We start from the raw sequence: 13,251 nt of genomic DNA on the forward strand, positions 1-13,251 counted from the left end.
TCGTTATGACTCCGCGGCCACGGCGCAATCGTCGAAATGACTTTGTCTCCTGCGTTCGCGGACCTATCGCTCGCAATAGCGGCGTCATCGGCACTCACAAAGCGGCAAAATCGCCGACGATCGGACCAAATCCCGTCCCGAAAAATTCCCGAATCAAAGGTAATCCCGTCCCGATAATCGGGAATATTTTTTTCCCGAAAAATTCCCGAAATTTCGGGAGCCGTCCATCCCTAGTGTTTATTGTATATTTTATACATTATTTCATGATATGTAATAAATAGATGTGAAATTAAAAATAAATATTGAAATTAATAAAAGTATGTGTTAAACTTAACAAATTCAAAAGAGATCGAGATAATTTAAGAGAGTAGACCTGCCTAAAAGATAATATTTTCAGGGTGTCTACAAAAGATTTGTCATTAATTTCCATGACTTTCCATGACTATCCATGACCATTTACCATTGATTTCCATGACTCACGAACTTTACACGCAAATTATAATATAACATACACACACAAATAATACTGCCTGGACATGTTATTTTGCAGAAAATACTGAAATATGTAATAACAGACAACAATGGAGTACAATAGGTACAAAAATGAACTAAAACAAACCGAAAACTCATATTAATACAACTGTAATAAATTGAATTGTCGAAAATTTGTGAAAAATCCTGAAAAATGCTACAACAGTCCGGGTTACGGCTGACTAGAGCATTGAATGGTCCCCTCAAATCCATCCATAATTGGAAATTTCCATGACTTTCCATGACTTCTTGCCTATTTCCCTGACTTTCAATGACCAAATTTTTTTTCCATGACTATCCCTGACTTTCCAGAATGTGGACACCCTGTAATTAGAACTTTTTTTATATAGGTTATGTTAGGTTTAGTTTCGTGGGGTAAGGCTAACAACGCAAGAACGTGCAATCTGACCGTGGCAACCCCTGCAGCAACTTCTGGCCTAGACTACTTTTATCTTTATTTTTACCTGAATTTCTTTGGGGAACGTAGCAGAAAACATGAGTGTCTGCCGTTCTCCAGTTTTGGGCATTCCATTGTTCTCAACTATTGTTCTGATTTGGGGTTCAAAACCCATGTCTAACATTCTGTCGGCCTCGTCTAGCACCAGGAAACTGAAATAGTTACATGGTTAAATATTTCAGTTTGAAAATATTGCTTGCTTAAACATCTAAACTCATAGCAGTCAGGAAATGCCAACAATATTATTGAAAATTAACTGATAATCTTAACCACTAACCATTATAGTTTGTGAATATTGACTTCGTTCAAACCGGAAAAAGGGTTACTTACAAGTTAAAAATAGCATCATAAATCCTTTAACAAGACAGAAAAAGTTACATCCTGGGATAAAGACAGAAATATGAATACAGTGAAACATTGATTAACCATCACTCATACAATGTACTTTCTAAGTGATGGCTAGTAGGGTAGGTTCAACTGTTGGCACACATTAACTTATCTTAGGTCATTTCAAGGGTTTTCTCTTTTCACTTTTCATTGCAAGGTTCAGCATAAGCAAAGTGTTTAAGAAAAAGAACTGAAAACAAAGACTGAGGTAGCTAGTGAGTGTATGCTATGTGTGTGCTATGTGTATGCTACGGGTGTATCTGACAGTACAGTACCTGCACTGGTCCAGACCGATCTTCCCTCTGTCCAACATGTCCACTAGACGTCCAGGAGTGGCCACCAGTAAGTGACAGCCTCTGTCTAGGTCCCTCATCTGATCACCTACATTGGACCCTCCGTACCTGTATAACACACGACACGTCAAGACACTGGCGGCCAAGTGCTATCTTTTATCTTGGTAATAGATTACTGAGAATACTGCTGACACAGTCTTCCTATTAACAGCAAGCATCACAAAATAATAGAAACTTGGTAATAGATTACCGAGAATACCATGTTATTTTTGTAAATTTGAACTGTTAGAAAAAGCAAGTGATAAAAAGCTGACCGTGCATTCCTATTGATAGTAAGCATCTTAAAATAATAGAAACTTGTTAATAGATTATTGAAAGTGTCATATTTTTTATTTAACTATTTTTATCGTCTGAACTGTTAGTGTGAGTGAAACGACACTGACCTTCTCTTCCTATTAACAATGAGTATCACAAAATAATAATAATAGTCTGTCTATGTTTACTGTTACATTGGGAAAAAACTGAATTAATTAATTATAGCCCCGTATTAGAAAAACCAGTTAAAAGCTACTGGACAAGGAAGTAGTGATTGACAATATTAGTATTATTTCAACTATTACCAAAAGCTTAGGAATGCCCTTTCCTATTGTTGCAAAGTAACAGTATTTCCTATCTCTACAACACATTAACATTGGTGTCTTAGAATAGAGAAAAATGTCACCACCGATATATAACGAAATGTAATCAACCTAGATTTACATCAAGGGGTAATTTTTATCAACCAATCCAACACAACTGATGGCATTCACAATAAAATATTTCCAAATATCAAGTATTGGTCAAATCAACTATAAAGCGCTTTAAGTTAATTTATCATATCAACATTAATAGTGGATCCAAAGTATGATTTTCACCATTATCAAGCTTGTGTTTACACTTTTAGTCACCAAATCTGTCATGATTCATTAAATATAAAGGAAAGAGACTGTCTCTAGACTTTAAGGGAATTTTGGATTGGTCAACCAAGATTAGTACACAAATCAGACAAATTAAATTTTAACTTTGTTGTACTTACACAACACAGGGGCGAAGTCGAGATCTGTAGGCAAACTTGCGACTCTCATCGTAAATCTGGGTTGCCAACTCACGAGTTGGGGCTAATACCAAGCCCAGTGGGTACTGCTTGCGCTTGCCGTACATCTGTGCAAATGTTCAATACCATGAGAACAAATTACAAAACATACTGTTTTACATCTATGAGCCCGCACAAATACTGGGATTGCATTACAGTATTATTTAATTGCAACAGCAAGAAAATATGTTCAAGATTTAACTGTGGTAAAGAAGCAGAAGCAAAATCATTACCATTTTCTATAGTTAAATTCCAGTTAAATAGATTTTCATTTATTGCACAGGCAAATGCTGTAACTAGAAATAGAAAAATTGCAAACAACATAAAGCACCAAAACCATATTTTATTTGTAGGTTGTGAAAAAGATTTAAAATTTTACAAAATTAAGTCAAAAATTCTATATGTGATGGGTCTACTTTTATATACATACAAAATACTAACACAATGTGTGGTATTATTGTTAAAGATTTTAGAAATTGTGAATATATTTACCCTCTGAGTGTTGGAGCCGTTGGCTTGAGGGCCTCGTTCATACATCTGGTTCAGAATGGGCACCAGAAACGCAGCGGTCTTGCCAGAACCTGAACAAAATCAAGATATTTTCGAATAAGCAAAATTTTACTTAATTTTTCCACAAAATATTTAATTCATAAAATTTTAGGCCTACATAAAATTGTGTTTACTACTGATAACAGCTCGATATTCCAGCTATTAAACGGGTGGCCGTTAACCCGGGAACCAAAGTTCCTGCAAGAGGTTAAAAGCAGTTTTATGAGTTTTTTCTGTATATCTATAGACCCTGGACTTGTAAGTTTTTCAGATAAGCTAGCTGAAATCTATCCCTTTCTCCAAAAAATCCTAATCAGCCAATTGGCTTACCTTGGCAATATTAGGTACGGTAATTAATAGGGGTGTGTGATGCATCCAAAGTGTATCGAAATTCCGATTCAATTCGATTCATCAGTGGTGATCAAAAAACTATTTGATTCATGAAGAAGTCAGTCAGTATCCATAAACAGTAGACTCCCTCTTATCTGGACCCCTTTTAACCGGACATTGGTTTAACCGGACCACACTCAGTAGAACTAACATCTCTTTATCCGGATAACTTTTATCAGCACATCGGTTTAACCGGACTAGATCGGCAGGAAGTGGGCGGTACTGTAACGACTTTTTCTCGTGGGAAACATTATAAATACAATAATCTCCTAATTTTAAGTCAAATACTTTATAGAGTATGCATTTAAACGGTCAGTTTTAATGAGATTTTGGGGACGTCGGTTTAACCGGAAAAACCGTTATCCAGACTGGCCTCGGTCCCGAGGAGTCCGGATAAGAGGGAGTCTACTGTACGAAAAAACGCCTGCAGAAAGTCAATGCAATACCCGCAATACAGGAGCGTGTTGTTACGTTTAATTTGCAAAGGCGTTCTTATTCAATTAATTCTTTGCTTGCAAATATTGCTTTAATTGTTAAATAATTTTTTGTTTTGACATTGCAAATGATGAGAAGTTTTGTTAAGTGCAAGCAGTGTGAGACATGTTTTACTACTGTAAACATAGCCAAAACAAATCACTCCAAAATCATTCTAAAAATAAGTCTGAAAAATTGTTACTTGATCTTTTAACTTGTAAGATTGTGTTTTAAACTGATAAATTTGGTAGCCTATGTTTGTAGGTCTGCTATGTATACCTTGTAGTTTGTAGGTCTGATTCTATTTTTATCAATATGAACCAAAATTTCAGTATAAATCTTGGTAATGTTTTTATTTGATTATACCAAAACATATCTTTATTTGTAAAATGAATATTACAAAATAGGTAACATGCTTAACAATATGGTTCTGCAAAGTAAAAATTATGAAATAAGCAAGTAAAGCAGCTCACTGAAATTTTCCAGCAATACAGGTTCTTTTAATATATGATTGAAAATAAATATTTTTCACATACAATTCATATATATAGGCTTAATCAACAAAAATTTGCACAACACAAATATGGTAAATTTTAATTAGCCTATTGCTTTTTCACTCTATTGACAAGTATGAATGAAAAAAATGCCGTATTGCTTCGAATCGGGATGCATCGATTTGAATCGAAAATCTTTTGAATCGAATCGTTACTTTGAATCAAAATATTTTGTTGCTTCGCAAACCCCTAGTAATTAATATAACGTATGTAATTACAAACTTAAGTTCAGTCCAATATAAAATTGTTCTGAATCAACTTACCATATAAAATTAACACCTTTTCAACATTTTTAATCTGTAAACAATTCTAGGCTATATTGTACTGTACTTTAATATGAAATTGCACACATTTCTGTATTCTTTTATGATGTTATTGAGCCAGATTACTGTATGATCCACATAATTGATGGCCAAATTATCAAGGTCTACTATACTTATCTTTACACAGTCTAATAGTGTTAAGAACCACAACATCTTCAGTTAAAACATGGGCATCTGTCAGTATTTGGGTCAATGTGTTTTGTCCTCGAAGGGCGTCCCAGTTTACCCTATTAATTCTAATGAGATCCATTTTTACCTGTCTGAGCACATGCCATCACGTCTCGACGGGCCATGATGATGGGGATCGCATACTTCTGCACAGGGGTGGGTTTGTCATAACGAGCTAATGCTATGTTGTTTGAGATTATCTCAGTCATCTTGATATCCGAAAACTGCAACAAAAAGTTTATCTCATGAATCTCATGTAGGCTACTATCTGATTTAAGATAGTTTCAGCCTTAAACAAGATAAACAAAAATTGATGGTCCTAATAGATAATTGAGTTTACATTATTTACCTATCTATCAACAGTATACTCTAAATCAGCCGATGACAAAAAAGTTGTTAACTTTTAATTTTCTGTAATCTACAACGTGTAAACCTAAACTTCCACGATAGTTTGATGTAATGTTGCACTCCTTATCATCACTGTAAAATAGGAATGAGTTGAATCCAAGGATCTCAAATCCACCAAATCTCAAGGAAAGATTCGGATTCAAAATTCAACTAATAGAACTCAAGAATCGAATCCACCAGGATTCGCAAGCCTACCGAGATCCCAGGCCAAGAACGAGAATGCTTGAGTTGACGTGGAACGTGCTCCGGTTCAAACAAAGACGCTAAATAAACAGTTGTCTGAAATATAAACCACAGAATGATTGCCTTGTTTAGTGCTTATTAAATTCCAGTGCTAGACGAACGTCATGTTCATTGATTCTTAAAAGGGCTAAAACTTTAACACAAGGGTGGAATTTTAAGTTCTATCAATAGTCAAGGCAACTAAACATGTATTTGGCATAAAAGGTCTTCCAGTTGTTCTTTCTCGGCACTATAAAATAAATGTTACCTAACCTAACCAACACAAGGGTAACTTACAGAGTCAATATGGCCGGGAACGTCCTCCCCAGTTGCGTCAACAGGGATGTCCTCGTATTTGTTGAAGTTAATGCCCGTGTTGCCAGTGCCGAACAGTTCCAACTCCAGGCGCTCGTCCTTGGCCAAGGGGACCGTCCAGTCGTTATCTCGAGGCTGCTGCCAGCGGTCGTTGTTGCGTGGAGGTCCGCGGTCTTCCTCCCTACGGTCCCGGCCACCCCAGCTACCGCCACCGCGGCTGCCCCAAGAATCATTGCTATCTCTGCAACAACATGATACAAAATATAGGTATAGCTGACTTTTCACTTGGTAGTTTGTCCATTGTCCATTTCTTTCTTCCTATCCAGTAAACTAGATATTATCTCCTCAATAAGAACATGTCCTAAATATGCTTGTGCAATAATTACATATGCATTATCATAATTACTTTATAACAGCAAAGCGACACACACCTAGGTGTTAAATAACGAACAGGGCCGTCGCGTGGGTGGGGCGACCAGGGCGACCGCCCTGGGCGCCGCAGTCAGGGGGGCGCCGCGGCAAAAGTAATACAACAAAATTTAAAGAAGTTAGATGTAGGCCTACATAACGTATTTTGGAAAGTTATGTATAACCACAAATACTAGTTCTATAATTCGTGTGTGTAACTGAATGTTAAATATTACGTTGTATTCCTTTATTGAACAAATACATATTATTTGACACCAATCACTTTATAATTGCAATGTTTTCCCAAATTAAATATCAATATAGTTTTGAATTAAATTTAGTAATAATAGCGTAATAACCAACTCCACTTTGGAGTTGAAGGCTCTGTCCCAACTTAATTATCTTAATATAAATCATTATTGCAATGTCACAGTGTTGCTCTGTACACGTAGATGCCGTATTCTATTTTTATTTCACCCGACCGGCCGACGGCTGACCTTGGGAACCACCCCTACCCCAATCACTCCTTTCTCCTACGGCAGTCTCAGCTCAGCTGTCAGCTTAGTTTGATGAGTGTAAACATTTAATGTTTAGGATCTCATATCTAAATGTGATATCGTGCTTTTCTTTTATTCTGTACTAGCTGTACCCACGGGCTTTGCCCCGTTTAACTTCATATGTGAGCTCGTTCGCATGGCTCAATCACGTCATGGTTGAAGTTCGTTCGCTACGCTCACTCACCTTTAGGTTGGAGCTCGCTCGCTGCGCTCACACGTCCTGGTTAAAGTTCGTTCGCTACGCTCACTCACCTTTACGGTTCGAGCTCGTTCGCTGCGCTCACTCACCTTTTGGTTGCAAATTGGCTGTAGTCATAAATTTAAAAAAATAATAGTGCTGCACCCTGTTGGTAATCCTTGTAACTTTAATGCTATTGAACATCATAGAACAGAACCAACTTGTTTAATTGAAACAGCTGTTAAGAAATTCCTTTTAAATATGAAAATCATAAGGTTAACATGGGAAACTCCAGAGCCACTGGGGCGGAGCCCGAAAGCCCGATCAGAATAAAAACTACTTAGTTTTCCTATTTAATGCCCAAAGAATCGGTGTGCCGAATTTCAGCCTCCTAGGTAAATGGGAAGTGGGAGAATTAGTGATGAGTGAGTGAGTCAGTCAGTCAGTGAGGGCTTTGCCTTTTATATATTTAGATAACTATTCAGAGTAGGTTTGGTTTGAGGTTTTGCATACCATTGCATTAATTTCAATTTGCTCTGTATTAACTAATAACATATACAGTATAGTACGTTTTATGCGTTTTAATATTTGCTTACATTAATTGGGATTTGGTTATCATCAATTAAAAAAGATTTTCATACCAAATTTTAGTAATTTATCCCTAATAATTAATCCCTGATTCCTGACTCTAGTATTTTTGTAAGGTGATTCAATCCCTTTAGGTGTCTGTTTTTGGGCATTAAAGATAGCGACATCATCACTCATTGTTTGTTTGGGGGGGGGGGGGCGCCTGGCAACATCCCGCCCCGGGCGTCAAAAAACAACGCGACGGCCCTGATAACGAACCCCGTATTTAACGAAATCCTCGATATAACAAATATTCCATTTGGTCCCTTCAGATTCGTTATACCGAGGATAGACTGTACTGTTAATTGTTTACCATTCATAGTCATTTGTATCTTGTATCATTTTAATTTTTGGGGTTCACCTGGTAAAATTTTAAATTTTTGAACAGAATGTTGACAATTTTTACTAAAATCCTGAAAAACTTAGGCAATTGAGTTTTGTTTAAAGTTATGGGAGACTAATTAAAGCCTCAAATGTGTTTTTTTTTTAACGTAGTTCACATTTGACTGTGAAATAATATCTTCCAAAACCACTGAACCCTGACCTGACCTGACTCAACAAAAAAAGTGTTTACAGAACCAACAACTAGGTACCGGACATACAATGGAAGGTGTAAGTACAGACCTGCCGCGGTATCCACCACGTTCCCCACGATCCTCCCATCTGTCACCATTATGGGAATCATAGTCTCCATTCCTGCGGCGATCATTGCCTCTGCGATCGTAGTCATCTCGGCGACCGCCTGAACCTGATAAAGTTAGCAAGTAATTAAACTAGCAATAATATATATAACTGTTGAACTATATCAGCCATTCTATTTCTTGAAATACAGACAATTGGAAAATTAGAATTAATGATACAGAAAAATATTTATAGTAGCCTAATCGTCTGAATTCAGAGGTGAAGTGTGAGTAGCGGTCTAGTAAATAGGCTAAAGAGTATTGATATTATTTAAAATAACTATTAATATACATAGGATAAAAAAAGAAAGGATAGTAAGACACTGTAATGTTATTAATCCGTACTATTTCAGGATCTAAGTTATTCATTTTATGAAGTTCATAGCTTGAATTCTGAATTTTTTCAATCGTTAACTACTGACAGCTATAAACTTTGCAGTTAACTGAACTGTCGAGATTAAGCTAGCCTAAGTCTACATTAACAGGGTCATGATAGTGGTGGTACTGCAGAGATATAGGTCTTTTAGCTCATTATTACCCCGGTTATAGTAACCGCCGCCTCCGCCACCTCCTCCACCTCCACCAGAGTTGCGGTTACGGTCTCTATCACCGTAGTTGGAGGAGGAATATCCGCGATCACCACCTCGAGAATCTCCCCTGCTGTCGCCTCGGGTGTCTTGTCCGCTATCTCCACGACTTTCTGTCCACACAAAACAAGACTTCATAAATATAACACAAAAAAAAATCTCTTCCAAACATTTAACATACAAGAGCTAGAGGACATTATTCAGCAAAATAGGAAAAAGGAATCAACATTCTCGGCTTTTCAAATCTTAAAATTTGTTGACCATTTTCATTTATATTTTAAGTTTGTTCATTTTAAAATTAAACTAACAACACAACCAATGTTTTTATTGTATTCAAATTTTTAAAGACTCATTTAGACAACTTAGCCTATAGATTGTGATCTCACTCACTAATTTGCAATTTTTTTTAATGTAGTGGACGCACAGATGTCAACTGTATGTTTTCAAATAAGCCAATTTCATGACAAAATCATTTTGTATTTTCAATTGATCATGTGAACAGAATGATAAACATTGTCAAACTACATCCATAACCTATGACCCACGAACCCTTGACAGATAAGTAGCTGGCACTCCATCAAATTACTCATACAGTGTCAAATCTTATGAGTTTTTTTTCATATTTTACACATGATGTGTTATCTAAACCTTCCTCGAACTAAGAAAAAGACAATTTGGTTTGGTATAAACTATTCCAATAAGCTTCCAATATTGCTATAAGCTACGTTTTGAAAAACAAGCATCTTCTGTGTCATCAATTACTATTGACTATTTTAAGACCAATTAACTAAAATTACTTATCTTAAAATACAAGGTTTCAACAGATTACATTAAGAGAATATACAGGATATAATATGTATAGTATTCAATAAGTGACGTGAAAATATTGACCCAGTACATTAGAGAACTAGAATGGGTTTTATCAGAACAGAGAATAAATAGGAATTAAGCCTAATATTATAAAGATATTACAAATTAATAATAGATTATTTACCGCCAGCGGGCTTGTTGCGAAGATGAGGGGGCACGTATCGGCCTGTAGGCTGCTTATTGCCGCCCTGCAAGTCCAGACCAGCAAGCTGTAAACAGGATTCATAATGTGTTTTAAGACTTCTAACGGTTACATGCATTTAAAAAAATCAAAAATCAAACAGAACTCAAGGGCTTATTAATCATCAATGTTATTATAATCGGCTCAACAAACTAAAAACACTAGGCCCACTTGCCTAGAAAATCAAATACCGGTAGGTACCTTATTTAACAAATATTCAATTAGCCTAACATAAACCACTGAATAAAAATGTTAATCTCAGCATGCATTAGCAGCTATTCAATACTATGTACGCTACTGTGTTCCTTGGCTTGAATATTAATAGTTTCGTATCAACTACCCTGATTATGTAAAAATTATTTTGAAATAAATCTAACCTAGTTATTTTATGTAATATTTAAAACATAACTTATTGTAAACTTAATCACTTGGAACAGCTTTTTTGTTGTGTTGTACAGAAGCAAGATCTTTATGGTATATATGGAGATAATTAGCTAGGTAACGTAATATAAATATAGCCCATCAGTGGTCGCAAAGATGGCACAAGATTTCATTTCACTCAGTTTTACTCAGTAGTCAATGTTTAATGTAAAGACAATGTTGATAACGGGTGGTCCATAAATTATGGATGGTTTTTAAACAGGCTGTGTTACTTTGCTCTTGTTAAGCATACAATTTTGTTGTACAATTCTTACAACAGTACATTATTATTTAATTTCATTAACCGTGGATTGTTGAACATAAGTAACTGTTCTATTTCTTATACAAGAATATTATTCACACATCTTGCTTGAACAAACTCTATTTTCAAACTAAACTAATGTTTACAAAACATCTGACAACAAACATATTTAAACACATGATAAAAGGAACAGACTTAATACAACATCCCGCTTCAAGATGTCCACATCTTTATGAACCTCAGTACCGCCTCGGTTTCTTAATGGACCTTCCGTAACGGGTTACTGTGCCAGTTCCTGGACGATCACGCGAGTTGCATGGACGATTAAGGACCATGGATGAACAGTTTGAAAGAATTCCATCTCCTCCGTAGTACGGTGCAGGAACTAAGAACTTCCTGTTTCGGCGAATAGTTCTCTTGTCAGTTTCCACAAGGTAGGAACGTGGTTCGTTCAATTTCCTGACTACCTTACCGTGTCGACGTAGATCTGTGATCCATACCATGCTTCCAACTTCTAATTCACTTAAACCACTCGCTCCATGTCGTTTATCAAATTGTATCTTGTACTTATTCTGGTACTTATTCTCCCTCTCAAGAAAATTCTTATTTTCCACAGGATTTCCAACCAAAGTAGATGGAAGATTGTCTCTTAATTTCCTTCCAAACATAAGTTCAGATGGGGAAAAGCCGGTTTCAAGAGGTGAGGTCCGGTAAGAAAGTAGGGCAAGTTCAAATTTATCCTTGTTTTTCTTCATTGGCCCTTTTGCTACTTTCACAGCTGCTTCAGCTGCCCCATTTCCCTGATGGTGGTGGGGACTACTTCTGAATGTGGAGAACCCCCACTCCTTTGCAAACAATTTAAATTCACTTGAGTCAATGTGGTGAAATTGTGTCCCACTATCTGAATAAACACGTTGAGGAATTCCAAAACGTGAAAATGTGGTTTTGCAAACCCGAATCACATCTGAAGCCCTCATTCGATGCATTTCCTCGACTTCAAAGTATCTTGAGTAGTGATCCACGATAACCATATACCACTTGTCTTCGTGTTTGAACAAGTCAACAGACACATTTTGCCACGGGTAATCCGGGACAGTTCTCGGAATCAATGGTTCACTGTGATTAGTTGAGTTCTGAATACACACTGGACACGATTTGATTTTCCTTTCTATTTCTTGAGAAATTCCAGGCCACCACATGGTTCCCAAAGCACGTTTCCTTGTTTTTGTGATTCCCAAGTGTCCACTGTGAAGCCTCTCGAGCATTTCCGCTCGTAGTTCTTGAGGTATTATCATCCGAGTTCCTCGAAGCAATAGCCCATCAATACAACTTAACTCGTCTTTCACATTAAAGTACTCTTGAATCTCATTAGGTAAACTTGATTTTACAGGCCATTCGTCTAAAATTTGTAACTTAAGTTGTGCACAGATTGGATCTCTCATTTGTGAGTGAAGTACCTTTGTCACATTTTCATCTGTAGTGTTTATACTAATCAGACTGATTTCGTGGACGAAGGCTTCCACTTCTTCGGTCAATTCGCCATCTTCGTCAGCCGGAATAGGACTTCTTGATAGTAGATCTGCTATGGCAAGGTCTTTTCCTGGGGTCCTGGTCATACGATAATCGTATCTCATCATACGCATTCGGAACCGCTGTAGCCTCGGTGAGAGCTCGTCCAAATTTTGTGTTTTGAAAATTGAGACAAGCGGTTTGTGGTCGGTCTCAATTGTGTACATTTTACCCATCAGGAAACATTTCAAACGGTCACTTGCCCATGTGCACGCAAGCGCTTCTCTCTCAATGTTACTGTAGTTTTCTTCAGCAGGCGTTAGAGTCCGAGATATATATGCCACAGGTTTCTTGTTTTCTCCTTCAACTTGAAGTAAAACCGCTCCAAGACCTTTTTTTGAAGCATCGCAAGAAAGAATCGAGGGTTTTTGCGGATCGTAAACAGTCAAACATGGCTCTGATGATAAAATCTGTTTTACTGTGACAAAAGCGTTTTCTTGAGCTGGTCCCCAAAAGGAAATCGTTTTTAGTCTTTAACAAGCTCGTAATTGGCTCCAAAATCTCACTGCGGTTCGGAATAAATTTTGCCAGAAAAGTGATCATGCCCATGAATCTTTGTACTTCATTAGCGTTTCTTGGAGCTGGTAAGTCCACAATCGCTTGTACCTTGCTTGGATCAGGCTTGATTCCGTCCTTAGACAGCACAAACCCCAGAAATGTCACAGTCTTCTTGCAGAACTCCGACTTCTGCTTATTCAAGGTGATTCCA

At 36.9% G+C, this 13,251-nt stretch overlaps 1 protein-coding gene across 1 annotated transcript in view; it reads right to left on the reverse strand.

Annotated features, from left to right (window-relative positions):
• The window catches only part of LOC128991463 (ATP-dependent RNA helicase DDX3X-like), a 30,862-nt gene that overhangs the window by 8,761 nt on the left and 8,850 nt on the right, over positions 1 to 13,251 (reverse strand). The window contains exons 2-10 of the mRNA XM_054414367.1: positions 10,235 to 10,319; positions 9,192 to 9,353; positions 8,598 to 8,721; positions 6,186 to 6,444; positions 5,347 to 5,482; positions 3,293 to 3,381; positions 2,744 to 2,868; positions 1,651 to 1,776; positions 996 to 1,140 (exon numbers count right to left, since the gene is read on the reverse strand). Coding sequence (XP_054270342.1) covers positions 996 to 1,140; positions 1,651 to 1,776; positions 2,744 to 2,868; positions 3,293 to 3,381; positions 5,347 to 5,482; positions 6,186 to 6,444; positions 8,598 to 8,721; positions 9,192 to 9,353; positions 10,235 to 10,319 — 1,251 coding nt within the window. The remainder of the gene's footprint in view (positions 1 to 995; positions 1,141 to 1,650; positions 1,777 to 2,743; positions 2,869 to 3,292; positions 3,382 to 5,346; positions 5,483 to 6,185; positions 6,445 to 8,597; positions 8,722 to 9,191; positions 9,354 to 10,234; positions 10,320 to 13,251) is intronic.

This window comes from Macrosteles quadrilineatus, unplaced genomic scaffold, assembly GCF_028750875.1.
Source record: "Macrosteles quadrilineatus isolate MER2022 unplaced genomic scaffold, UCM_ALF_1.0 Scaffold_4__1_contigs__length_99947679, whole genome shotgun sequence".
Lineage (NCBI taxonomy): Eukaryota > Metazoa > Arthropoda > Insecta > Hemiptera > Cicadellidae > Macrosteles > Macrosteles quadrilineatus.